The sequence below is a fragment of the Macrotis lagotis genome, chromosome X (assembly GCF_037893015.1).
Source record: "Macrotis lagotis isolate mMagLag1 chromosome X, bilby.v1.9.chrom.fasta, whole genome shotgun sequence".
NCBI lineage: Eukaryota > Metazoa > Chordata > Mammalia > Peramelemorphia > Peramelidae > Macrotis > Macrotis lagotis.
In genome coordinates this window covers 647754606-647781522 of record NC_133666.1, presented here as the reverse complement: position 1 = coordinate 647781522, position 26917 = coordinate 647754606, and the positions used below count along the sequence as shown (strand labels likewise).

The following is a 26917-nucleotide window of genomic DNA, read 5'->3' as shown; positions in this document are numbered from 1 at the left end:
TTTCCAAGAGCTAAATTGCTACATAAAGTGTTAACTATATAAAGTGTTCTCTGTTCAGTGACCAAGCACAGTGTGAAAGCTAAAAGTGTTCAAAATACCTTCATATTTTATATATGACTCTAAGTTAGAAATTTGTCTCTACCTGTCTCTCACTGTTTGGAGGTTTTCCCAGGATGTATTTTGTCTTTTTTTTGTTTTCAGTTCTCAGTCCAAAATTAAGACATTTATTAAACATCTACTTTGAGCCAAGCACTTTCCCAGGGATACAAAAAAAGGATCAAAAGCAAATGAGTGGGTGCTAGGTGACGCAGTGGATAAAGCCAGCCTTGGAGTCAGGAGGACCTGGGTTCAAATCCAGTCTCAGACACTTAATCACCTAGCTGTGTGGCCTTGGGCAAGCCACTTAACCCCATTTGCCTTGCAAAAACCTAAAAAAGCAAACAAGTCCTTGCTCTCAAAGGCAGTCATGTTCTAATAGGGAGACCCCTGTGGAACCAGCTACAGAAAAGCAAATTTTGTCCAGGGTGAGCTGGAGTTAATCTTAGAGGAAAGGCACTAAAATTAAGGAACACTGAGAAGGCTTCTTGGAGCAAGGTTTGGAGAAGCTAATTGAGAGATTTAGCTGAGACTGGAGGAAGCCAGGGAAGCCAAGAGGTAGAGATGCAGAGAGGGGAAGAAAGCCAGACCAGGAAAGATCCAGGAGGCAAGATCACTGGATCATAGAGTAATTGTCAGAAGACTGAAAAGGTAGGAAGGAAGTATTAGTGGAGGCCTTTAAAAAAGGGATTTGGGGGGCAGCTAGGTGGCACAGTAGATAGAGCACTGGCCCTGGAGTCAGGAGTACCTGAGTTCAAATCCAGCCTCAAACACTTAATTACCTAACTGTGTGGTCTTGGGTAAGTCACTTAACCCCATTGCCTTGCAAAAAAAAATAAAAAGGATTTTATGTTTGTTTTTGGGGATAACTAGATTGAATGTAGGAGTTGACATGGTCAGACTTTGACAGTTATATAGAGAGGATTAGCATAGGGAGAGACCTAAGACAGGGAGACAACCCTGGAGGTTATTCCAATAGGCTAAGCATAAGTGAATGAGGACTTACTCCATCCTGTGGCTATGTGAATGAAGAGAAGAAGACATACAGGAAAGACTTTGTGATGGCAGAGATTATAAGACTGGCATTTGTTTGGCTGTGTGAGGTGAATAAGAGTGAGGGGTTAAGGGTGACTTAAGCTTGGGTGACTTGGGGGATGGTGTCAGTAATAGGAAAGTTAGGAAGAAGGGAGAATTGTGAAGGGGAGGTAGAACTATCACTACACAGATGGTAAGTGGGTTGGACAGCTGGTCAGAAAGAGATTACAAGGAACCCTTTGCTAGCACTAGATACAGGACTCTGTTCCATTGTCCTTGAGCTATTCCAGGCCAGCAGCAAGAAGGAACACTACTGCACTAGGATGCAAGAGACAAGATCCTCCCTGGTCACAGTTCCAGGGCAGAATAGAGTGCTTATGATTGTTCACAGATCAGAACACAGGCCATGAGAGCAGTGACCACACCTCTCTGAAAAGAACTGAAGACTTACAGACCCTTCCTCCTCTCCCTCTCAAAAAAACCCAACCTAGATCTGAAAACAGCAGCACAAAAAAAAAACCTGAAGCTTGGGACATTGCCTCCTCCACCCTGTGAGCAGACATCAACTTTAATATAAAATTAAAAGTCATGAAATAGGTTGGAAAATGAGCAAGCAACAGCAACAAAAAAAAGAACATGATCATAGAAAGTTACTATGGTGACAGAGAAGGTGAAAACCCAATCTCAGAAGATAATAAAATCAAAACAACTACATGCAGAACCTCAAAAAACCCTGTTAATTAATATTAGTACTAAAAAAAATTCCTGGAGGAGCTCAAAATAGAAGAGTGACTTGGGGGATGGTGTCAATAATAGGAAACAAATAGAAGAGTCAGAGGGAAAAAAATGAGGGAGGGGATTAGAGTGATACAAGAAAATCATGAAAAAAGAGACAGCAGTTTGGCAAAGGAGATATAAAAATTACTGAAGAAAATAGCATATTAAAAAAACAAAATAGACCAAATGGTAAAAGAGATATCTGAAAAGTAGTTGAAAATGTAGGATTGGAAGTGAGAGTTTTGAGGCTGAACAATTAGATTTAAGAGTGAACTTCTTAGAGTAATTGAAACTGTGGGTGCTGATAGATCAAGTGAAATGGCATAGAGGATGAAGAGAGGGTGACGCTGGACAGAGTTGTGGGGGACACCCCCAGATGAAGATCCAGAAAAGGAGATATAATTGATTAGACAGGTAAGAAGAGAGCAGTGTTCCAAAAACCTAGACAAAAGAGAGTAGAGAAGGTGATCAGCCCATGCTAGAGGCTGCAGAGGTCAAGAAAGATAAATACTGAGAAAAGGCCATTAGATTTGGCAGTCTTGAGATCTTTAATAACTTTGGAGAGAACAGTCTTAGTTGAATGATGAGGTCAGAAGCCAGCCTACTGATTTAAGCCTTCTCAAGAAGACTGGCCATAAAAGGGAAAAAGAAATATAGAATGATAGATAGTAGGGAGTTGGCACAATGAATAGTGTTCTGGGGCCTGGCCTCAGACAGACTCTTCCTGAGTTTAGCCAGCACTAGCTTTGTGACCCTGGGTAAATCATTTCATCCTGTTTGCCTTGGTTTCCCTATTTATAAAAGGAGCTGGAGAAGGAAATGGCAAACCACTCCAATATCTTTGCAGAAGGGGTCAGCTAGGTGGTGCAGTGGATAGAGCACTGGCCCTGGAGTAAGGAAGATCTGAGTTAAAATCCAGTTTCAGACACTTAATAATTACCCAGCAGTGTGACTTTGGGCTAGTCACTTAACCCATTGCCTTGCAAAAAAACAAACAGTGTGTGTGTGTGTGTGTGTGTGTATCTTTGCAGAAAAAACAAGGGGGGAGTTGATCACAAAGAGATGGCTATGACTGAACAATCTCTACAACAGATAGTAGGGATGAGTGGATCAAGTAAGGTTTTTTTGAGAATGGGGAGACATGGGCATATTTGTAGGCAATAGAGAAGCAGCTAGTAGATACTTTGAAGGGAGAAAAAGGATGAATGAAAGGAGCAGTCTACCAGAGAAGATGGAATGGAATGGGATCATTTGTACATGCAGAGGGGTTTGCCTTCACAAGAGGAAGTCTCTTTGTCTGAGTGAGGTGAAATGTGGAAGATGGCAGAAGCAGGGGATCTTAGTGAATGACTTCATGAGAGAGTGATGGAGATGGGAAATCATGGGACACTTGAGGAGAGATAAAAAGGTTTGAAAAAGTCTTTTCCAGTGGAAAGTAATATAAGACTAAGGCTTGAAAGGGCAAGATTTTCAGGAGGATCAGAGGGCAAGAGACTCAAGAGGATGGTGTAGAGTTGGACCTGGCCTAAGGCACTCTCACCCCATCATCCCTTCCTCTGTCAGTGATTCTGAACCATCAGTGTTAATCCTTTTTCTGGTCCCCTGCTACTTACTCCCTTATTCACATCTCCTAAGACCCTTTGTATCAGGGTAGAGAAATGTTGATGGGAAAGAACTGAGAAGTTGAGGGCCGAAGACTAAGGTTTGAGGTTGAGAGGCAAAATGACAGTAGATGATCAAACATGGCAATTTTACTATTCACAAATTCTGACTGGTGCATCTGTGGGTAATAAGATCTCAGAAAGGACCACATTTATGTAGGACTGAGGTATAGTGGAAGAACAGGTCATGGGAAATGAATAAGATGAGATACTTTGAACTCTTTAAGTCTTTCTGATTCCAAGGCCAGTGCTGTATCCATTGTGATTGCTAACTGCCCCATGATAGCTCTCCCCCCCCAATAATTTTTTATATTAAGTGCCAGCTGTGTGCAGGGGCTGGAGCAAAGGCCCCAATGACTGCCTCCTAATGACGACTCTGGCATCGGCAGCAACAAGAGATTCCCAGTTGGGAAGCTTTTAAGGACCATGAAGTTATTCTATAATGTAAATGTGTTGAAATTTGAAATTTGACTGATAACGTCACCTTTAAATTTTGAGTTAAGTTTGAGAATGATGCTTTGGAATATAAGAAAATGAAAAAAAATACTAAGAACTAAGGAATCATGGGTCTTTTTGGACCTGACATATGGCTTCATTTGGGATGGGCACTACCAGTGAGAAAATCCCTCTCCCAGTTTTGAGTGCATCCAACTTGCAAGGCTGATCTTAGTGAGTGACCTGGTGCACCAAGAGGATCACAACCAGTAGGACTTGAACTTGGGTCTTGTACTTTGGAAGTCAGCTCCCAGGTCACTGCACCACGCTGACCCATCATGTGTCATATATGCCACACCACAGACATTTGGTGGTAGAAGAGAGTAGAACTCTAAGAAGGTCCCAGCTCCCAGCAGTGGGAAGGGACAGGACCAGAACTGAAAACAAGATCTTTCCTGACACCCATGGCACCCTTGCGACTCACATCACCCTAGAACTGTGGCAGACATTGTTACTTAGATGTGTGAACATGCTCCAAGACTTACATTGATGTCAATGAAACATTCAGGGTTCAGTCACTTTATTCTAATAATGCATAACTGTTTTTGTCTTTACAGAAAAAGTTAACAACTTTCCTCCACTGCCAAAGTTTATCCCTCTGAAGCCCTGTTTCTACCAGAACTTTTCGGATGAAATTCCAATAGACCACCAATTTATCGTGAAAAGGATTTACCATTTATGGATCTGTAAGTACCTAGTGAAGCCATCCCAAGGAGTCCCTGATGGGATGAGTAGAAAGAACAATGAGCTACGTAGTCAGGTTTAAAAGAACTGTTTTAAACTATGTGAAATGGTACAATTAAAGGTTAGGAATATTAACTCACCTGTCAGAGCAACATGCCAGAATGGGAAGAGTTTTAGAACTTAGAAAAACAGGACTCGGAGGGCCCTTAGAAATAATTTGACAAATGAGTAAACAGAATGTCACCTAGAGGAGGGCTTATTCATTCATTCATTTAGGTATTTAGGCTCTAGAAGGCAGAACTTGCAGCAGGAGGCAGGTCTGAGTTGTCTGGAAACCTTCCTAAGAAGAACTATCCTTGTGTGCAGGAGATCACTATGGGAGGTAGTGAGTTCCCCTCCTTAGAGGGTTTCAAGCAGAGGTTTGAGGACCATTGGTCCAGTGTGTTCGAAAAATTATTTTTCAGATATGGATTCAGTCCAGTTCAATCAACATTTATTAAATGTTTCCTTTGTGTTCTTAGGCACTATACCTGGTGCTAGGGACACAAGACAAAAGGGAAACAATTGGAGAACTTAGATTCTACTGGAGAAAAAGAACATACATACAGAGAAGTGGACTGAAAATATATCTTCTGGAGCTTTAGATAAATTATGTCTTGGCAACTGAGGACATGAGCAAAGCCAGCACCTGTCTGGTACTTGTGGACATTAGGAGGCAGTAGACTGCAGGTATGACATAGAGGGCTCCATGCAGTAGGAGCTGAGCTTGGGAGGAGATTGTGTGGTGTGTCCATAGGCTACTAGGCTTAGGGTTAACTGGGAGCTGGAGGGCAGGAAGGGAAGTTGTATGGAAGAAGCCTGGGAAGGTGAATGGGGCTATTTGGGAAAAAGTTTTACATGCCAGGTTGAGAAATTAAACTTTACCTTAGAGGCAGTAAAGAGCCCTGATGCTGTTTGAGGAGGGAAGTGACAATCTGAACCTATAAACAGGATGGCCTGTTGGGCAGTGCAGACTAGGCACAAGTCCTTAAGAGATGTAATGATGGCCTGAGCTAAGGGAGAAATCATGAATGGGACCAGAAGATGGTTAGATATGCTATAAAACTGGAGCCTACAAAAGTCAATAGCAAATGGACCAGGGGCTAAGAGGAAAAGACAGGAGAGAAAAGCAAGGTTGAAATCTGGGTGACTAGAAAGGTCCTCCCTCCCCCCCCCCCCCCCCCATGATAGGGAGAAGAGATTGATTTCTATTCTGGATACATTGGATTTGAGATGCCCAGAGAAAATCTACTAGGAGATCTCAAACCTGATAGCATTAGAGTGGAGCTTAGGAGATCAAGTGGTACTGGTTGAATAGTTCTGGGAATTCTCTGCCTAGAAGTGATAGTGGAACCAATGAGTAATGAGATCAGTGAAAGAAGAAAGTGTAGAGAGAAAAGAAAGGCCAGACCAAGGCTTTGAAGGACATCATCCTTATTGAGTGAGTTAAATATGATCTTTCAGCAAAATGGTCTGGGAAGAGATTGTCCAGACAGAGATGAAGAGATCTAAGAGAGAGTAAGTCCAAGGAAGAGACTATCCAGACATAAAGAGACTATCCGACATGAAGCTGTGAAAGGAACATTAACCTTGAAAAGAACAGGTTAAGTGATAGCATTAGAAGCAAGATAGCCAGGGAGTTTCAAAGCAAGGGGGAGATCAGGAATTGGAGGCAACAAGTATTTCTAGGTGTTTGGCTTTAGAGAGGGAGCCCAAATAGAAAATGATAGTTTGAGTGGACAACAAGGTTAAATGAAGATCTGTGGTGCTTTTTTGGAGGAAAAGATTTTTATGAAGTGATGCACAGTGAAGTAAGCAGAACCAAGAAAAACAGTGTACAGATGTATCTATAACTGTGTAAAAAGAAGTCACAAAGCAACCCTGGGCAGAAGGGCAGTGTTTTGTAAGGTAGGTAGGATGGTCCAGTTTGGCCCCAGAGAAGAGAACAGATGGTGCATGCGTGCGCACACACGCACACACACACACACACACACACACACACACACACACACACAAAATTGCATATATTTGACTTGTCAAAATGAGGGGGGAGAGGGGCGACTAGGTGGCACAGTGGATAAAGCACCGGTCCTGGAGTCAGGAGTACCTGAGTTCAAATCAAATCTGGCTTCAGACACTTCATAATTTCCTAGCTGTGTGGCCTTGAGCAAGCCACTTAACCCCATTTGCCTTGCAAAAACCTAAAAAAAAAAAAAAAAATGAGGGGGGGAGAGAGATTTGGAAAAGAATGTGATAAGGGAATAAAAGATGTCAGCTCATTTTCAAAAGCAAAATAGGGAATCCCAGACACATTTGTACACAGCAGGGAAGGAGTCAGTGTGAATAAGGAAAGACTGAAGGTGAGAGAGACAAAAGGGGGAGACCAGGGGAGGGCTAAAAGCCAGGGCACAAGCAGAGCAACTTGGCCTTAGTGAAGAAAGAGAAGGGACCTCCTGGTTGTCAGATGCTGCATGTAAGGAGGAGAGAATGGAGAAGTCAGCTAGGGCAATTTTGATGTAGGAACTCAGGGAAAAGAAGGAACCCGGGTAGAATCTCTTTGGGGCTGGATTTGCTGATTCCTGTGGCTCCCCCTGTACCCCTTCTTCAACTCCTAAAACCCCATGATTCTGATTCTGAGGCCCCTGCTACTCCTGCTGTCGCTCAGAGCAAGAAAATGTCTGCTGCAGAGATGAAGCAGATGTCAGGGCTCTGGCCCTTCTGGGGCTGCCACAGTACCCCTGTCACAGGCCTTGAACTTCCTAACCACCTGGCCTTCCTGCTGCTTCCTGTCTCCAACCTGCCCTTCACCACTGAACTGGTTCATCTTCCTCACGGAGCCTCTGATCAGACCCTCTCCTGCTCTGACCCACCTGGGATTCTCTGTGGCTGGGACAACCCTCCCAGCTGCCATTTATGCACTGTTTAGGAGCTCCCAGAGTTCTCACTTACTTCACAGCAGCCAAACTGCCCAACTGAGCCCACTGTGCATGATCCAGAACCCCACGGAGCCCTCCGCCCGTTCTCCGCCTTTGAGGGCCCTCTCCTCTTAGAAGCTTCCCTGATTGGCCAAGCTGGAAATAACACACTTAGGCATTCTCTCAAGGTTCTAGCTGGGTCGGGTTATTTATGTATCCAGGAACTGAGCTTCTAGTTGTGTCATTCAAGGCCAAGTTAATTCACCTTTAATATACCTCTATGGAGGTCTAGAATGGCAGGTGTTAGCAACTGAAAAATTGATCCTCTCTGGCACCCAGGTGGTAGAGCATTTGTTCCACATGGCAAGTTTTTGTGTAAGTGCTTTATAATTTGCATCTCTGAATCCAATTAGCCCCCAAGATCTCACCAGAAGATAGCTCTGGAGAAAAGACTTTTCCTTTTCCTAGACTGAGATAAAAACTGAATCTGTGGTTTCACTGATGGAGAGAACCTCATGGATGAGCACCCTCAGCATCTTCTACAGATGATCATCTTGGAGATTTGCCTAAAGTATTGGGTGGGCAGGTGACCTTCCCAGGCTGTGTGTCCAAGATGGGTTTTGAACTCAGGTCTTCCTCCAGTGAGTCCCGCTCTCTATCTCATGTGCAAGGCAGGTTGCTGGACATGGGAGAGAGTATATAGTACTGTTCTGGGGAGCCAGGTTGCTGCTTCTATCTGTCCTTTGGCAATCAGGTGACATGGGAGTCTGGGGGAGGAGAATTGGGTCTAGAGTTGGGGACAGCTCTGATGGGGCCCCCAGGGGGTGGTTAGTCTGGTAGAATCACACCTTTAAAGTCCACAGGGACCTCTGAAGTCATCTTGGCCTACTCTCTCATTTTACATTTGAGGAAACTGAGCCCCAGAGGGGTCACCTGGGTCATAAGCATGCTTTCTGACCCCAGAACCAGGACTCTTTCCTCTGCCCCTCTACTTCCTAAGTTGAATGTATGATGTAAATCTCAGTGATTCTTGTTCAGTCAGAGTGCTGTGGGTGTGTAGTTTACCTGCTTAAAAAGTAACACTCACACACGTGCACCTGCATACCCCACAATATCCCTAGCTAGGGGTTGCCTCTTATTGCTACTCTCTGTGAACAGTTATGTTATGTCCAGTGATTTGTCAAGCGAGCTGGAAGGACTCCAGGGTGATGCCTTCCTGGGTAGCTGACTAATCAGGGCAAAGCACTGCACCCCTCTGTCTGCCCATCCTCAGAGTGGGCACTGTTCTCCCTGACCTGCCTAGCCAAAGTCAAGGCATCAGGGGCCCATCCATCTCACGTCAGAAAGTCAGGGAGGAACATTAGGGAGGGATAAGCTCTCCCTGCCAAGAAGAATTAACATAGCCATGGCTCAGTCTGAGAAGCTGAATGGGATTTGCTCAGAGCAGAGGAGAGATGAAGTAAGGTGTCTGGATGGGACTCACAGGCTTGTGTTGGTAGGAGGAGAGATGGCAGAGACAATGCAGGCTGTAGCAAAGTCAGCTTTTATAGCTGCTCTCAATCTGGGCCAGTCATATTTTGGGATAATTTTAAAAGCAGGGCATGCCTATTATAGTTTCCTGTTTGGGGAACATGTCGCTCACATGGAGATCTCCAAAGAGATGTTTCCACCTACAAAGTTTTTTGAGGGTTTTTTGGAAACTGGGTTTTTCTGCCTTACCCAAGCCAGAGGTGTATCAGCTACTTCCCAGGTCTGATACCAGTACTGATAAGCACAGAAGTTTAAACTTGCTCTGTTTTTCTGACCTGGTCCAGACCACTCCTCCTTCACACTGCTTCCTGGGGATTTATCACATGAACTGGACTTAGTAAGGACCCCAAATGGGCAGTAGTCCTCCTGCAGTTCTAGTCTCACCCCTGGACCTTTTTGTCTTCTGATCATTTAAAACAATGTTTTATTCTTTTTGCTTAATGTCTCATGACTCCCACTACTGACCTGTCTTCATTTCTCCCCAAGTGAAAGTCCTACATTGGAACCTTTCTGAAAAGGGACAGCTCAGGAATCTTGACCCTGGTTTACTTTTCCATATTCAAGAGAGTGTACTTTTAGATAATCAGCAGGTGACCTCCTGTGAATACAAAGACAAAGATGACAGACAGCCTCTACCCTCCATTTAGGGAGATAATGTCCTACGACCCCAACAATAACTAGCATTTATGGAGTGCTTTTAGATTTATAAAGCACTGTGATACAAGATCTCACTGTACTCCTCACAGTAACACTGAATGCTATTTTTAAACCCATTTTAGAAATGAAGAAACTGAGGCTGAGAGAGGTTAAGTAACTTGCCTAGGGTCATATAATTAGCAAGTGTCTGATGCAGGACTTAAAGAAGTCTTCAGAGGATATATAGAAAACAACTACAAGATAAATTGGGGTGGCAATCATTAGGAGTTGGGACAGATCAGAAAAGACCCATATGGAAGGCAGAGTTGGGGGTGAGGAGGGAGTACATTCCTGTCCTGGGCACAGCCAGGACAAAAGCACAGAGATGAGAGCTGGCAAGTTGTGTGTGAGGAGTGGTAAGAAACACAGCTTGAGCCTCTGCTGGGTATAGGAGGGAGCTCAGGAGGTCGGCTGTGGCGGCCTTGTCCAGGGTTTCTCAATACCAAATACAGAAGCTGATAGTTCATTGTGGTCGCATTGGGGAGCCCCTGAAGTCTAGTCAGCTGGGAGTGACATGGTCAGGGGCTTGGGAAGGGAGGTCAGTTAGGAGCCATTGGCTTGGCCTTGACTAGAGGTGAGGCCATGAGAGGAGAGAGAAGCAGTGAGGTATGAGCCATACTGTGGAGGGGGCTCAGAATGAGGAGTCAGGGGCACCTGGAAGAGGTGGCCTTGCCTTCTCAGTAAAGTCAAAGGCTTGGTCCTTACTGGGGGGCAAGAAAAGATTACAGTGGGTGTCTGAGGCTTGAAGGGAGACTTGGAACAGCCAGAAGCATCCTTAGGGTGAACTGTGGACCTGGTTAGTAGGCTTTTCTCTGCCCCCTGAGCTTCAGTGAGCCTCAGCCTTATACTGCTCTTTTTTTTCTTCTCTAGTTTACTGTATCACTCTCCTGGTGAATCTCATCGCCTGCCTTGCTTGGTGGATTGCTGGTGGTGATGGAGTGAACTTTGGCTTGGCTCTTCTTTGGCTGGTTCTCTTCAGTCCTTGCAGTTACGTGTGCTGGTTCCGGCCGGCCTACAAAGCTTTCAGGTAATGCAGAAAACATTTTTTCCTCCTTGAATTTTTGCCCTTTGTTATTCTATAGAGCTGGAAGAGCAGTGAAACATCAGAATTTAGGATGTTAGATTTAAAAAGAAATGCAGAGCACAAAATTTTGGTCAAAATTTTGGTTGAGTTGGAAGAGATGCTGAAGCCCAGAGCAAAACACAGAGTATCAAAGCTAAAAGCATCTTCAGACCCAAGACCTTGTGAGATACCTAGCATCTTAGAATGGAACACTAAAGGGCATCTCCACAAGGGTCACCTAAGACCATCTAGTCCTTTCTTGTTACTGCACAGTTGGAAAAGATACGAAAAAATTGGGACCTAGAAAGGGACAGACAGAATTGGACTGGAACCCATGTTCTAGCATTGAATTAGATGGCAGACAACTCAAAACAAGACTTAATGTAAATGTTTCTGAGCCAGATTGACAAGAGGGGATATCTGATGTTTTAAGGGAAAGTCAGTAGATGAGTGGCAGTTGGGTGGTGCAGTGGATAGAGCAGGCCAGGACTCAGGAAGACCTGATTTCAAATCCATCTTCAGACACACCCTGGATGAATCACTTCAGCCTGTTTGTCCCAGTTTCCTCATCTCTAAAATGAGCTGAAGAAGGAATTGGTAAATCAATAGCCCTTTACCAGAAAAGCCTTAAATGGGACTGTAAAGAGGCAGACACAACTTAAATACTGAAGCAACAGTTGAAGACTCACCATGTATCTGGGGACTGCTGTCCCCTTTCTCAACAGAAAACCAGAGACCCAACAGAACCAGGGTTAGAAGGGACCTTAGTATCTAGTTCAATCTCTTCTTATTATAAATGAAGAAACAAGTAAGAGAAACCAAGATCTGAACACAGCTCCTTGGAGTCCAAATCTAATATTCTTTTCATCCTCATCCTCCTCTCAGCTAACATTCAGGGAGTGGTTACTGTATGCCAGCTACTCTAATGAGGGGCCCATGACAGCCCTTCAGCATCTAAGGGAGGTCGACAAGGAAACATCTCTGGGCTTGGACACCAGGTAACTCAGGATTGGAGCAGAGTGGGGACTGGGGCCAGCCCGAGAGAACCAGGAAATAAAATGTCAGAAGCCTGGCACAGTAGATGGGGGTGAGCCTACTAAGGGTCCTGGAAAAGTGGAGCCCAACCCTGAGACTGGAGGGAGCTCTGAGGTCAGTGAGGCCAAGGGCAGACATGAAGACATGGGAAGTTAACACAAGTAGTGAGCTTCAGAGAGAGGTCTCTCCTGTCCCTCATTGGAACATAAGCTCCTTCAGGACCTGGGCCCTTTAGTTTTTACCTCCATCACCAATGATCCAAGCCATTACTGAGTCAAGACTGTGAAGACTTCCCCTGGCAGAGGGGGCAGACTGAAGCAGGCACCTGGAGCACCAAGAGCTAGGGGAGGTGTTGAGGATGCCAAAGTTGCCTCAAGGACATCACCAGCCATCTTGACTTTCCTCTCAGCTCTAGACTTCAGTGACTCTGCCTGGGTCAAGACATGACCTTTGTCTTGATCTTCAAAAGTACAGGACAAGGGGCATCTAGGTGGCACAATGGATAGAGCACTGGTCCTGGAGTCAGTAGTACCTGAGTTCAAATCCGGCCTCAGATACTTAATTACCTGTCTGTGTGGCCTTGGGCAAGCCATTTAAGCCATTGCCTTGCAAGAAAAAAAATAGTACAGGACAAATACCAATGTCACTGGTGCCCACCTGGACCTGGGAAAAGAAAAGTAGAGGAAGACTTGTCCAGCTCCTGCTGTGAGCCTGGCCTTGAGAAAAATGCTCTGTAAGCATGATCTCATTTGATCATTGAAACAACCCTGGGAGGTAGGTGCTGGTTTTACAGTTCAAGATACTGAGGCAAACAGGTTAAATGATTTGCCCAGGAAGGGTCTAAGTCTAGATTTGAATTCAGGTCTTCCTGACTTCAGGCCCAGGGCTCTCTCCACTGTGCCCCCTAAATGCCTCCACTTAGTAGTAAGTTAATAAATGCTGAATAAATTAAATTGAACATTGAATAGGTGTGTGCCTCCACTGCTCTCTTGCTCTAATGATACGTGACCCTTATTCCGAGATCAAATTCTGGCTGACCCTCCTCACTTAGAAGGCCTTTAAATGCCATATGTCTGCTGTTGTGAAGGCTAGCCCCAGAGAGCTTGGAGACACTCCTCTCAAGGCTGGCCACAGGACCACTCTTGGCTACAGCCCTTCAGTGATACCTCCTGAGAAATAAGGCAGTCACTCTCTAAAGGCGAGGGAAGGAGGATCACAAATCAGAGAAAGACGGCCATTATTGAACCACAACTCATCTGATGACATGAATTCCAGATCTTTGTATCACTGGGGAATCTGTCCAATCCCTTTGTTTTACCAGTGAGAAAAGAGGAAGCTGAGGCCCAGAGGTATTGGTCTTAGAGGCAGAAATAATGAAACTGAGATTCAGGTGAAGCCAACAAACGTATCAAGTCCCTCTTGTGTGACCTCTGCTGTGCTGTGCCCTCAGAATTCAGAGAAATTATGATCACTTCCCTCAAGGAGCTCACGTTCTAATGGGAGAGCTAACAAAACAACTCTGTTAACATAAGATAAACTATTTTGTCTCAGAGGGAAGACACTGATTTTAAGAGGAATGGAGACAGCCTTCCTAGCCCAGATAGAGTTTAACCTGAGTCTAAAAGGAAGCAAAGGGATGAAGAAGGAGCAGCCCTCACTTGGGAGATGGAGCCTTCTGTGTGAGGAAGAGCCAGGAGGTCAGGGTCATTGAGTTATTGTTTGTGCTTCATTCTTGAAGAAGACCATAACAGGGGCGGCTAGGTGGCGCAGTGGATAGAGCACCGGCCCTGGAGTCAGGAGTACCTGGGTTCAAATCTGGTCTCAGACACTTAATAATTACCTAGCTGTGTGGCCTTGGGCAAGCCACTTAATCCCATTTGCCTTGAAAAACCTAAAAAAAAAAATTTTAAAAAAGGTTTTAATAGCTGTGTGGCCTTGGGCAAGCCACTTAACCCCATTTGCCTTGCAAAAACCTTACAAAAAAAAAAAAGACCATAACATCAGGGAGGCAATGCCATGACAAGCACATGAATTGGATGTGAGTGAGAGGGGGCTGCACTATCACCAGCCTCATTTTCTCCTCCAGTGCCACCTGGATCCAATGGCCAGACATGGATCAGGATGACTGGAGATGGCCCTGGAAGCAGTCTGTCAGGAAGAGGTGACTTGAGTCCTACAGTGAATAAGCATTAAGTGTTTGGGGAAGAATTGGAACTCAGGTCCTCGGGACTCGAAGGCCAGTGCTCCATCCACTGCGCCACCTGGTGGTCACTGAATCACAGAAAATGTGTAGGGAGGGCAAAGGAAGGAGACTGGGAGGAGGTTTGTTCATCATTCATGGGCTGAGACAACCTCTAAATCGTATTCCCTGAGCTGGTAGCTGTGTCCGAGGAGAAGAGGGCTGGGCCCAGAAGAGATCAGGAAGGGGAAAAAATTAGAACTTGGCAGTTGGTTGGATCTAAGGACAGAGAGGAGTAGAGAATGACATCTGTATCCTGGAAGGATGGGGGTGCCTTGGACAGTCACAGTGAAGTTAGGGGGAGGGGAAGATTTGGGAGGAGAGACAATGATGCGCTCAGCTTGGAATAAATTGAATTTAAATTACCTCCAGGTATCCATTTCAAGATTCCCTGATGGCGCTCCACTAGAGGAGAGAGACTGACCCGGCAGATGGCTGCTGGCCTCACAGAACTCTCAGTCAGGGAGGGGTGACCTAGAGAGCTGTAAGATGGGTGGAATGATCTTTTGGGAGGAAGGTCATTGTTGGAGTGGGGGAATCAAGGAAACCTTCAGAGAAGAAGTAATAGGTTAACAGGCCCCAGAGAAGATCAGAATTTCAGTGATGGAAATGAAGTAGAGGAAAGCCTTTATCATTGTGGGGAATTGTATGAAGTTAGAGGCTTTGGGGGTGAGGGCAACAATAACAAGCAACTTGGTTTGGCTGGAGCTTAGATGTAAGCAGAAGAGTAGTAATGACTGAGGGGAGGGCACCAAGTATTGGGTAATGGAGGCCCAGGTTCAGACTTGATTCAGCAGGCAGTGGAAAGTCATCAAACATTCACTGACACAATATCAAGAATCATTTCCAGGTCCAGTCATTTCAGACTGTTTAGGATGATAAGGGAAGTTCCTTGTACAGCTTGGAATATGGAGCATTATTATGCCTATTAGTGAGAGTCATTGGACTTGGAGCCCAAAGTTCAAATTCAGCTTGCCCAGCAAAGCCACTGAGCTGAAGTGGAGACTAAGCATAAGGTCCTTGCAGATCCTGTGGGAGATTATGAAGAGCAAAGAAAATGCAGTCTTTGTCTCTATAAAAAACACCTGGGAGGTTTTCTTTTTGCTTCTCTTGACAATGGTTATCAGGAGATGACAGAATGGGTGTGTTTTTCTCCAGTTTATTGGAAGTGGACCCACAGGTAACTTAGTAACGGGACTAGGGGCCAGCCTTCTTGCCAAAGGCCAGCAGAATTTTAGATGGCAGGCCCAGCATGGCCAGAGTGTCTTAGCAAGAATGTGGACAAACAGTGTGTGCAGAGGAGGAAACTGAGCCAGGAAGGCCAAAATTGGCTTCATCTTATGGGTCCCTTGCTTTCCAGAGCTTTTCTGGAAGTCTTGCAAACATGGTCCTTTGTTGGAGGTCTTTGTCTCCTGGATGGAGTCCAGCTCAGCCATGCGGCTAAATCTATAAAATGATAGACAGAATTCCAAAGGAAACCACTTCTGATGAAATAGTTTTCAAAATACTTACTAAAAAAAATAACAAGTTTGTGGACTTCTAGACTCTGTCATACACATACACAACATGTTCTATACTACATGTACATACAAACCACCCCCATTGTTCTGTGGAGTCTAGAAGACACAAGAAAATGCAACAATATTGAATATAATGTTTGGAGTGGTTTTTTTTTAATGTATTGGTTCATTTTGCTGAATTTTTATTCTTAAAATTCTTGTTAAAAAGGGATAACTTTCTGAGCAAGAGAGGTATACAGGAAAAGTTTAGACCATGAAAAAACAAATGTATCAGTAAAAATCTATTTGGGGGGGGTGGAATTCCTATGGTATTATCCTCAATGCCACAAACCAGAGCTTGGACATAGTAGGTGTTTAATAAATGTTGAGTGAATAAATGAATAAGTTAGAAAGTCTTCTTTAGAGAAGGAGACTTAAATACCTATTGACTCTAAATCGAACTATAAATCAAGTTTTTCATCTCATCACTGATATTACTCTTATTACAATTGAGTAAATATTGATTTAATACCTACAGGATGCAAGGCATTTTGCTAGTTGCTAGAGATTCAAAGACAAAAATGAAAAGCACCCTCCCTTCAAGGGGATCCCATTCTTCTGGTCTCTCAGGCAGATTACCCTCTGGTATCCTTCCCCTTATTATCCTTTCATTTCTCCTTGTCTCCAAAGCTGCTTATTTAATACCCACAAAGACAATCATTCCCCCCCCCCCCCAAAAAAAAAACCCTCCTTTGATCTATCCAGCCCTGGTAACTGTACTCCTGTCTCTCCTATCTTTTGTGATAAAACTCCTTGAGAAAAAGATGTCTTCCTTCCCTCTGATTCTTCCTGATCCTTGATAGTCTGGCTTCAGGCCTCAGCACTCCATCAAAATTGCTTTCTCTAAAGCTACTAAGGATTTCCTTAGTGGAGTGAAATCCAGTGGCTTTTTCTCTGCTTCATCCTATCCAACCCCTCTGTGTCCTTTGACTCTGGTGCCCTCCCTTCTATCTAACTTCTGGGTGGGGGGGGGGTAGGGGTAGGAGTGGGGGTGGGGGGGGGTAAAGAATCTGACTCTCCTTCCCAATTTTTTTTTTTGTTGTTGGGTTTTTTGGTTTTTTTTTTTTAGGTTTTTGCAAGACAATGGGGTTAAGTGGCTTGCCCAAGGCCGCACAGTTTGGTAATTATTAAGTGTCTGAGGCTGGATTTGAACTCAGGTACTCCTGACTCCAGGGCTGGTATTCTATCCACTCTGTCACCTAGCTGCCCCCTTCTTTTGCCTTTTGCCTTTTAAAGCCCCCCTTTTTTTAAGATTTTTTTTTCAAGGCAATGGGGTTAAGTGGCTTGCCCAAGGCCACACAGCTAGGTAATTATTAAGTGTCTGAGGTCGGATTTGAACCCAGGTACTCCTGACTCCAAGGCTGGTGCTTTATCCACTGCGCTACCTAGCTGCCCCTTAAAGCTCTTTTTGACCCAGCCTCTTCCACATATTCCATAGTCAGACTACCAGACTTCCGTGCATTTCCCCTGACTGTCCCTGTATCTGGAACTCTCTCTCCTGTTCACTGCTTCCTGGCTTCCTTCATGTCTCAGGTCAAGAAGCAGTTCCTCAGGGGAAGCTAGGTGGCATAGTGGATAGAGCACTGGCCCTGGATACAGGAGGACCTGAGTTCAAATCTCACCTCACCTCACTTAATACCTACTTAACTCTGTGACCTTGGGCAAGTCACTTAACCCCATTGCTTTGCCAAAAAAAAGCAGTTCCTTGTCTGTCTTACTTCTGATGCCTTCCCACTAAGATCATCTCCACTTTACCTTGTTTATATCTGATCTCCCCCATTCCTTTGTAAGGTTCCTGAGGACAGGGGCTGGTTTTGTCTTTCTTTGTCTTTTCAGAATTTAGTGGACTTGATGAGCATAGTAGGGGCTTAAGAAATGCTCTTCCTAATACTTGTCCAGAACTGTTACTCCCTGAGGACAGGGATTCTTTTCTAATCCTTGCCCAGAATGTTGCCTCTAAAATCATTCCTGTCTCTATTTGATGAACATCTTAGGCAATAGATGCTCTGACAAAGCCTTGGGCCCTAAAGGATGGATTAAGCTGCATGGCCTTAAAGATTTAAAAGGGCCTGCCTATCTCTAAATCCTAGTGATTGGAAAAGTGGAGGGGTTAGGCTAACCATGGAAATCAGGTAAAACTGCTTTCAGAAGGAAGGGACAATGGTTTATTCCCTTAGGCTTATGTCATGGGCCTAGGTATGTCCCCATCAGAGGGATTTTGAAGAGCTGTAACTCCTACTAAAGGACTCTTTATTAGTTACCTTACTGATTCAGTCTTTCCAGATTATGAATAGACAGGTCTGCACCTGGCCAAGGATAATCTGTGGATCATTTACCAGCTTTTCCATGCAAAGTTTGAAGTTGAGGGCTGGATCCTTCACCTCTATGTTTAAGAGCATCTTTCTCACAATAACAATGAAATTGTACATTTTACAGATCAAGAAATTGAGGATATTATAACCTTTTTCAAGTCATGATGCCCCTTTGATGCTGGAGTGAAACCCATAGACCCCTTCTCAGCATAACGTTTTAAAATAGCATAAAGATGATTACATAGGAAGTCAATTACATTGAGCTACAGTAATTAGAACATTAAAAGACTTAGTTCATGGACTCAAGTTTAAGAACTCTTAGATTAAAAGTGATGGCCAATTTTTATATAGCACTATGTTCCAAAGACTCTGCTAATCACTTTTCAAATTCTGCTCCATCTAATTTTACAACATCCCTGGGAGGTAATGGTGTCATTTCCCCATTTTGTTGCTAAGAAAACTGAATCAGACAATGGTTAAGTGACTTGACCAGGGTCTCATAGCTAGTAAGTGTCTGAGGCCAGATTTGAACTTCACATCTTTTTGACTCCTGGTGCAGCATCCTCTCTCCTGTGCCCTTAATGCTTGCTAGTTGAGATCTGACTTGAAGTCTGGGGTCTCCCTATACACTACTCACTGAGTGTCACATTGTATGTTCATCTACCATGATCTCTCTAGCCCCTCTGAGGCTCAGACCTCCACGCCAGGTCATCTTGTTCTCACCCTCTTGATTTACTGATAAGGAAACTGAAGTTTTAAGGAACTAACTTGACAGTAAAAAACCAGCAGTAAAAATAGTTGTTTGTTTTGTGTTCTCTTGCAGGGCTGACAGTTCTTTTAATTTTATGGCATTCTTCTTCATCTTTGGTGCGCAGTTTATCCTGACCATCTTTCAGCTAATCGGTTTCCCCAAATGGGGAGCATGGTAAGCACAACTCTTCCATGGTCTTTCTGAACATTTGAATTATGGCATTCATTCCTGGACATTGAACATGGAAACATCCTGGCAGCCTAGAGGAGGCAGATCAAAATAGTGAGGAATCTTGAAATCAGAATGATTCAAAGAAATGGGAACATTCAGCCCCAGAAAAGAAGAAAATAGGAGCACTGTCTGCCGGAACAGAAAGGTTGCTTAGGAAAAGGGGATAGCCTGTTCTCTGTTGCTCCAGTTTCCTTCCTCTCTTGTGGCAGCAGGGTAGACAAGATGAGGATTTAAGTGCATTACCCACCAACAGTTCATTTTGATAAATAGTTGTAGGATCCAAAGAAATAAAATACCCATTTCTCCCAGAGAGCCAGGAATGTGGGTTCACTTCTAGGGCTTACCTTCTCTCTTGGCATCCCTGTAACCTTCCCAGGCCAGGATCCTCCCTCTCAGCCAGCAGCCCAGATTGCCTTGCCTTTGCACATGTTCCAACCAAGCCTTGGAGACCAGACCCCTTTATTGTCCTGGGAACAGTCTTATTGTACTTATATATTGGGATCTTCAGTTTACTGTTCATTCCACCTAATCAGAACCTTCTGGTTTAATCCTGTAACCCTTTGAAAGGTGACCAGAGGGTCTGCTGTGGTTAGTGGCTGTCCTTTGTTCTATAAGAGGGCCGAGTTGACATCACTATGTTAGAGTCAAGATGAAGTGTGTCTGACTGTGATTGATCAGACCAATATGAATTTGGGATGCTCTACTACAGAGTGGGTACAAAAAAGGTCATGTGACCATGGGGGGGCATTATCTATAAATGACAATAATCATAGTGTCTTCTAATGGTGAAGCTAAAATGAGATATGCTGGTCATACAATAGGTACTGCTCCCTGTTGTTATTGTTGGGGCAAAGCAGCTGATCCTGTCCTCTGTTCTCTACTCCCTGCTCCGCCCTCCCAATTCCACTGGTCCTTGGGAACCATTGACAGACTCTCCATCTTCTCATTCACGTTCAGCCTGTCTTCTCTGCCCCAGAAACCTGTGTCTTTGCAGAAGATACTCTCTCCCTTCCCTCTTCCCTGCTTCCCAGGACTGGGCCCTCTTTTCTCTCCAGGAGGATGTCATAGTCCCCCCACCCCCCAGAACATTCCTCTGCCACCATCATAGGAAACTGTCATCTTGGTGATTCACTCTGCTCATCTCCATCCCAGCACAGATGCTCTTAATGAAATCTGCCATGTCCAGCTCATTTTCATTCTCATATCTCATTGTCTTCTTCATCGTAGCTTTGTCTTCCTACTTGGAGACTTTTGTAGACATGAGGAGATGTCCTATCTCTATTTTCTTTCCTCATTGTTCCCTCCAAAGACAGTTCATCTTTCTCTGTTCTCTCCATCCCTCTACCTTTTCTGCCCTCATTTGGATCTTTGTAATTTAAATCTTGTACTATACCAGTCCTCAGGATCCCTCTCCCCCAGTCCTTGGTCTGTGGTCAACCTCAATGTCCACCTTCTCTGCTCCTCCCCATCTTGTCCTGCTGAGTACCAGAGGAGGAGGGCATCCCAAAGCTGGGTCCTTTGGTTCATGAAAGTTTGGTGAGTTGGTGATACCTAATGGCAGTGAGTCTTTCATTATTCTATGGCAGCCTGTTTAATCTTTCCTGACTTCTCTATTCTCTGCAACAACTGTTCTGCACCATCCAGTGACCTGACTTCCTGCATTAAAGAGAAAATCAAGGCCGAACACTGACACTTCCCTCCTCCCTGCTTCTTCAGGCCTCAGAAACTCTTATCTCTTCACCAGCCTTTGTCTTCCTTCCTCAACTCTCTGACCCAGAAATGGGCCTGATTGTCATGGCCAAGCTTTCAGCATGTATCTGATCTGCTTTCAGCCCTCCCAGTTTTCTCTTGAAGTTTAACTCGGCCGCAATTCCTTCCCTTTGATTTCTGGTCTCTCCCTTTCTAATAGCACTCCTCCTCCTGCCTATAAACATGCTCCTCCCATCCCTACAAACCTTTCCATAACCTGCCATTGTTTTCAGCCAAGATCTTATATCTAGATTCTGTTAGTGCCAGACCCCCAGAAAATGTGATCTCCTACTTTCAGTGCTTCAAAACAGAATGGTAAGGCAAACATGAAGGAACTGAATCAAGGAGTAACCGTTGTAGAGACCCAAATATAAATGCTTCCCCTCTCCCACACCCGTCTGAGCTTCTGACAGTGTAGCACCCACCAAGGGCTCTCCTGAAGCTGCTCCTCCCAAACAAAGTAGTCCTTCTTCCCAAGCCACTCCTCCTCCTTGACCCCAGCAGCTTTGGATGCTGTTGAGTCTTCTCATTTCCTGGATAGTCTCTTCTCCTACTCTTCCTGTGTCTGTCCAACCTGCTCCATGTCCATCTCTTCTGCTGTTTCATTGTTCATCCTCCCATGCCCAAGTTTTCTCTGCCAGATTTCTTATTTGCTCCCCTTCTTCCCCTTCCTCAGGTCCTTCATGTAGGCATCATCCTTCAGCCCCTTATCCCCTCTGGTGATGGATCCTCCTGATTCTACCATTTTAACATCTCTTGCTTCTCTCCATTTGAACCATTGACATTCAAGTTCACATCCTTGTCACCCCTCCCCTTCAGTGTCCTGGTGGCCTCCTGATTGTCTCTCTACTTCCATCTCTGATCCATCTTCCATACAACTACGGCTAGAGTCTTCCTAAGTTAAGGGGTCTGACTAAGCATGTCATTCTCCTGCTCAGAAGCCTTCTGAAGCTCCCCTCTGCCTAAAAAATAAAATCCAAACTTAGCCAGATATTTAAGATACTGCACAACCTGGTTCCACACCACTACCCTTCCCCCTCCCCCCAAAAAATCCAGCTTTATTTTACAATTTGCATATCTGGTTCCAGACAAACGGGAAGATTGGCTGTTCCTGTAACAAATTATCTCCCACCTCCATTTATTTGTCTAATCTGTGCCCTGGAATGTACCGCTTCTTCTCCTCTGCCTCTTAGAATCCTTCTTGTCCTTCAGGTCTTCACTGGGATACTGCCACTTTCACGAAGCTACCTGTTTTCATGGTCTGTCCTTTCTCCATTCTATCTTGTATAAGAAAGTACTCACTTATTTGATGTTTAAGCTCAGAAGTTTTAAAATTCTTTAGGATAGTGGGTACTTAATTAATGTTGACATTTTGAATTGTACTGAGCTAATCAATCCATCTTGAGCTGCATTAAACCCCCAGGAATCAGGAAGTGATGATCCTTCTGTCCAGCCTCGGTCAGACCACATCCTTAACTACTTCTTGTGCTTAGGTCTGGGTGGATATTGAGAAGTCAGGTGTGTGACCACCTAGGTAATGGAATGGACATGTATTGATTAGGTTTCTAAAGTGGCCAGAGCACTGGGCTCATGTCCCTGCTCTCCTGGGGCTCTTGTTTTTTAGCAGGGGACTTAAGACATAGAGGGGATTCAGATTCACTCCCAGTGCCCTCAGCTGCCCACTAACTCTGTTAGAATGCAGCCAGTCAGCCTTGATCACCACCTACTGCCTTCATGGGCTGCCTCCATGGGCTCATGCAAAAGTGATAGTGTTGTGGAATATAAAAGAAAAGGCCATTGGGAGATGCCCAACCCTGATCAGGAGGAGGAGCCTCTTGGAAGCAGGTTGAGAAGCAATATGTTGTGATGTCTTAAAAAGGGTCCTGGGGCGGCTAGATGGCGCAGTAGATAGAGCACTGGCCCTGGAATCAAGAGTACCTGGGTTCAAATCTCAGACACTTAATAATTACCTAGCTGTGTGGCCTTGGGCAAGTCACTTAACCCCATTTGCCTTGCAAAAAAAAACTAAAAAAGGGGGGGTTCAGGAGGCCTGGGCTGGACATCAACACAGCCATGTCAACTGCCCCCATGACCCTGGGCACATTCCTAACCTTTCTGGGCCTCAGTTCCTCATCTGAACAGTGATGCTATGGAACCAGCCTAGGGACTGGGGAGAGCCTGGCCAAGGGGCCCTTATTTGGACAGAGCAAGTTCTGCGAGCTGTCTTCCAAGTGGGAGCAATTCTTGTCCACTTCAGTTGGAAGTTCTCCTAGCCATGCACTTGCATCTTTATGAGACACTGTAGTAAATCAGCTGAAAGTAATACTGGAACTGGAATCAGGAAGACCTGAGTTCAAATCCACCCACATACACTAACTAGCTGGGTGACCCTGGAAAAGTCATTTCACCTCTGCCAGCCTCAGTTTCCTCAGCTGTAAAATGGGGGTGAATATAGCACCTCCTTTCTAGGGTTGTTGAGAAATTCAAATGAGATAATAATTATCAAATATTTAGCTCATATATAAATGACAGTGATCACTATTATTACTCAGCGAAGAGTTGTAAGGAAGGGACCAGGTTTTTTTTATAATAATTTCTCATAAAATTTCATTTTAATAAATAATGTTTATAAACTAAACTTTACTAAAAGAAATTTAGAAAGTAGCCATTAAAGTTGAGTTCTGTCATTATTATTACTTTAATAATAAGGGTGGTACAATATGGCTAGACCAGAGGTGGGCACATGCTGGGACCAGAGTTTTGTTGTTACTTTTCATATCCTATTAGAACACTGACTCTGAGAGGCAGTCAGTCTACAAACATTACTGAAGCATCTACCAAGGAGGAAGCAATCCCTTCTCTCAGGATCTGACTTTGTAATGAGGAGAGAGAGCCCACAAAAAAAGAACCCACTTTTAGATTGACTTTCTCTATACTTACCTGGTTATGGGGCTAGGAGTTTAGAGGTAGAGAAGCTACCTAAAAATGGAGGTACTTGTACCTAGCCTTGAAGGAAGAAAAGAATTCTTTGAGGAAGATGATTCTGCATGAGGGATACAAAGGTGTGGAGACAAGAGATGAAGTACTGAGTGAGGAGCAGAGGCTAGTTTGACCAGATCATAGAATATGGGAGGGACAGTAACATGTAATAAAGCTGGAAAGATTGGTCAAGGCCGGATTGTATTGGGCTTTAAAAGCTAAACAGATAAGTTTATAGTGCTCTTCTAGTCATTGTGAAGCCACTAGAATTTATTAAGTTGAAGAGTGAGATCTGCTCTATGTACATTACTTTGATGACAGGAGTTGGGAGAGGTTGGAGACAGGGACAGCAGTAAGAAGTTGTCATTTAGGCTTGAGCTAACACACCAGCTGAGGGAAGGGAGGGGAGGATTCCCATCCAGAGAAATGGAAGATTCAGCAAGTGATTATAGCTGGGGGCTGAAGGGATTGAGGATGACATTGAAGTCATCTTCAGCAGAAATGGAGAGGCCAGGCAGGATGGAAAGATACAAGTCCTGATTTGTTCATAATGTGTTTGTGTTGTCTCCAGTCTATTTACCTTGATGCGACCAGTAGATAAGCTGTGACAAAAGCATGAGGAGAAACTAAGGCTGGACATATAATTCTGAGTCATCTGCATGGAGATGATAATTAAATTCATGGGAGTGGATAAGGTCACCAAATGAGAGCCCAGGACAAGAGCCTTAGGGAATACCCACATTAGAAAGAGTTTATTGTTGTTGTTGAGTCATTTTTCAGCCATATTTGACTCTTCATGACCTTGTTTGTCAATTGACATGATCCTTGGCAAAGATACCAGAGTGATTTGCCATTTCCTTCTCCAGTCCATTTGACAGCTTAGGAAACTGAGATAAATGGTGAAGAGACTTGCCCAGGGTCACACAATTAATCAGTGTCTGAGGCCAGATATGAAATCTAGAAGATGAGTCTTCCTAACTCCAGACCTGACACTCTCTTCACTTAACTAGTACTCCAAAATCCCATAGAAGAGAGAGAATACAAAAGGGAAAGTTAGCAGAAAATAAATGGAGGAAAGGCATATAAGAATACGATATCCAAATAACCATACAGCACAGTAGTAAAAGAGATGTAATTAGGTTGTAGGTGATCATAACCTACATCTGCCTGGAGTAAATATCACAAAGAAATGTCTTTTGTCCACTTCTAACCAAGAGTCTGGGGCAGCTAGGTGGTGCAATGGATAGAGTGGTGGATCTGGTGACAGGAAGATTTATCCTTTTATGTTCAAATCTGGTCTTAGACACTTCCTAGTTGGGTGACCCTAGGCAAGTCAATTCACCCTGTTTATCTCAGTTTTGTCATCTGTAAAATGAGTTGGAGAAGGAAATGGCAAACCACCCCAGTATCTTTGCCAAGAAAACCTCAGATAGGGTCATGAAGACTCAGGACTGAACAACAATCAACAGTCTGTCAACAAACATGTATTTAGTGTGTCACTCATCAACTCTCTCCATCACACCTTTTTCAGTCAGCCCCAACCCAGAAGGTTTTCCTGCTTGAGTTCTCATCTGTTTTATAGGATCTAAAGCTGGAAGGGATATAGAGATCACCTCGTTCAACTCCCTGACTTTATAGGAGAAGAAACTGAGGTCCAGACTAGGTGTGACCAGGGTGGGATGATAGACCCGGCCTTCAGACTCATGTCCTCTGCCTCCAGACTGGCTGGCCTTTCCTGATTCCAGTCTCTTTGTGTTCTTGTTTTCATCAGGTAGATTTTTCTCCCTAATATGATGTTTGGGCAGCATCTGTTTTTGTATCTTCCCCAGACAGCACTGGGGATTCAGGGTGTGTGATCTGGGGAAGGAGGCTGACCTGAGAGCTACCCAGAGTCTCTAGGGGAGCCACCTGCAGCGAGGGCTTCACTCTGTCAATGTGAAAGAGTCTGTTCTGTGCCAAGTTGCCTACTCTCTCTGGGCCTCGGCTTCTTTCTCTGTCAGGGGGATTGGGCATGATTATATCTGATGCCTTTTGAGCCCTGACATTCCGTTGTAAGCTTCTTTCCTATTCTGGTTCTACTCAGTGAATGTGTGGATGAAGACTTGATTTCAATTGAAAGATGCCTGTTTAGAAATGACTGCATTCAAAAGAATGGGCCACTAGAGGGAGGGAAGGAGCAGGCCACAATCCTTGTCCTTCTATTCCTTCTATTCTCTCTTGGTCTCCAAATTAATCACAAATTTGAATTGCATATGTGCCAGACACAAGAGCAGCCATTTGGTTTTTAACTTTATTACCAAGTTGATCAGATGGTTTATAAAAGTCCCTTCTACCAGAATCAGAGGGCCTGGGTTACAATTCTGACTTATTTGGGGCACATTTTCCTCACCTCCCATTTAAAGTGTTTGGACTTAGTTGACCTCTGGGCCACCTTCCAGCTTTTCTATCTCTGATTCCTGCTTTCTGGTCAGGCTGGTAAGACATGCGCAGGTAAGAGACACACCAATCAGAATGCAGTTAAATGTCCAAGGAGATGGGAAGGGAGGTCCAACCAGGAGGTAGAATTAGCCCTTGTTCAGTAGCCTCTCAGGTCAGTTCCAAAGGTTTGAGTTGTGGTTGTTGTGTTTTATAACTTGTTAATCACCATCATTTTGACTGGAGTTCTGCTAATCTTGTTGGACTCGAGTCACCCCCGTCTACATCCCGCTCCCTTTAAAGGGCTTTGTAGTGTCCAGCCATCGAGTCTTAGGACTGGATGGGAGCTCAGAAGATGTCTGGTCCACCCTCCTCTCCATTCCATTACACAGCTCCATCGGGTAGCTTCAGCTTCTAGTACACAGGCTGTCATTTGAAGCCTTAAACATCAAATTACTCTGGTGTAAGTGATATTTACCATGTAGCAGTGATTACAAAAGTATTTCACTATGTTTTCCCAGATAGCAATTTTTTTTTCATGGTTAGAGTCTAGATTTGTAATTTCATTGATATGGGAACCTTTAGTGTTCAGGAGTGCCTACTACCCCTGTGGATGGACAGCTAGTCTAGAAGTTAAGTGTCTCCAAGAATTTCGG

General features: G+C 44.4%; 1 protein-coding gene across 3 annotated transcripts in view; it reads left to right on the top strand.

The window, feature by feature from the left end:
* The window catches only part of SCAMP4 (secretory carrier membrane protein 4), an 83702-nt gene that overhangs the window by 40073 nt on the left and 16712 nt on the right, over positions 1-26917 (top strand). For 2 of the 3 annotated variants that reach the window (XM_074204664.1, XM_074204665.1), the window contains exons 3-5: positions 4622-4750; positions 10799-10955; positions 18960-19061. In XM_074204664.1, the coding sequence (XP_074060765.1) occupies positions 4622-4750; positions 10799-10955; positions 18960-19061 (388 nt within the window). The remainder of the gene's footprint in view (positions 1-4621; positions 4751-10798; positions 10956-18959; positions 19062-26917) is intronic. The other variant, XM_074204666.1, reaches the window with a different exon arrangement.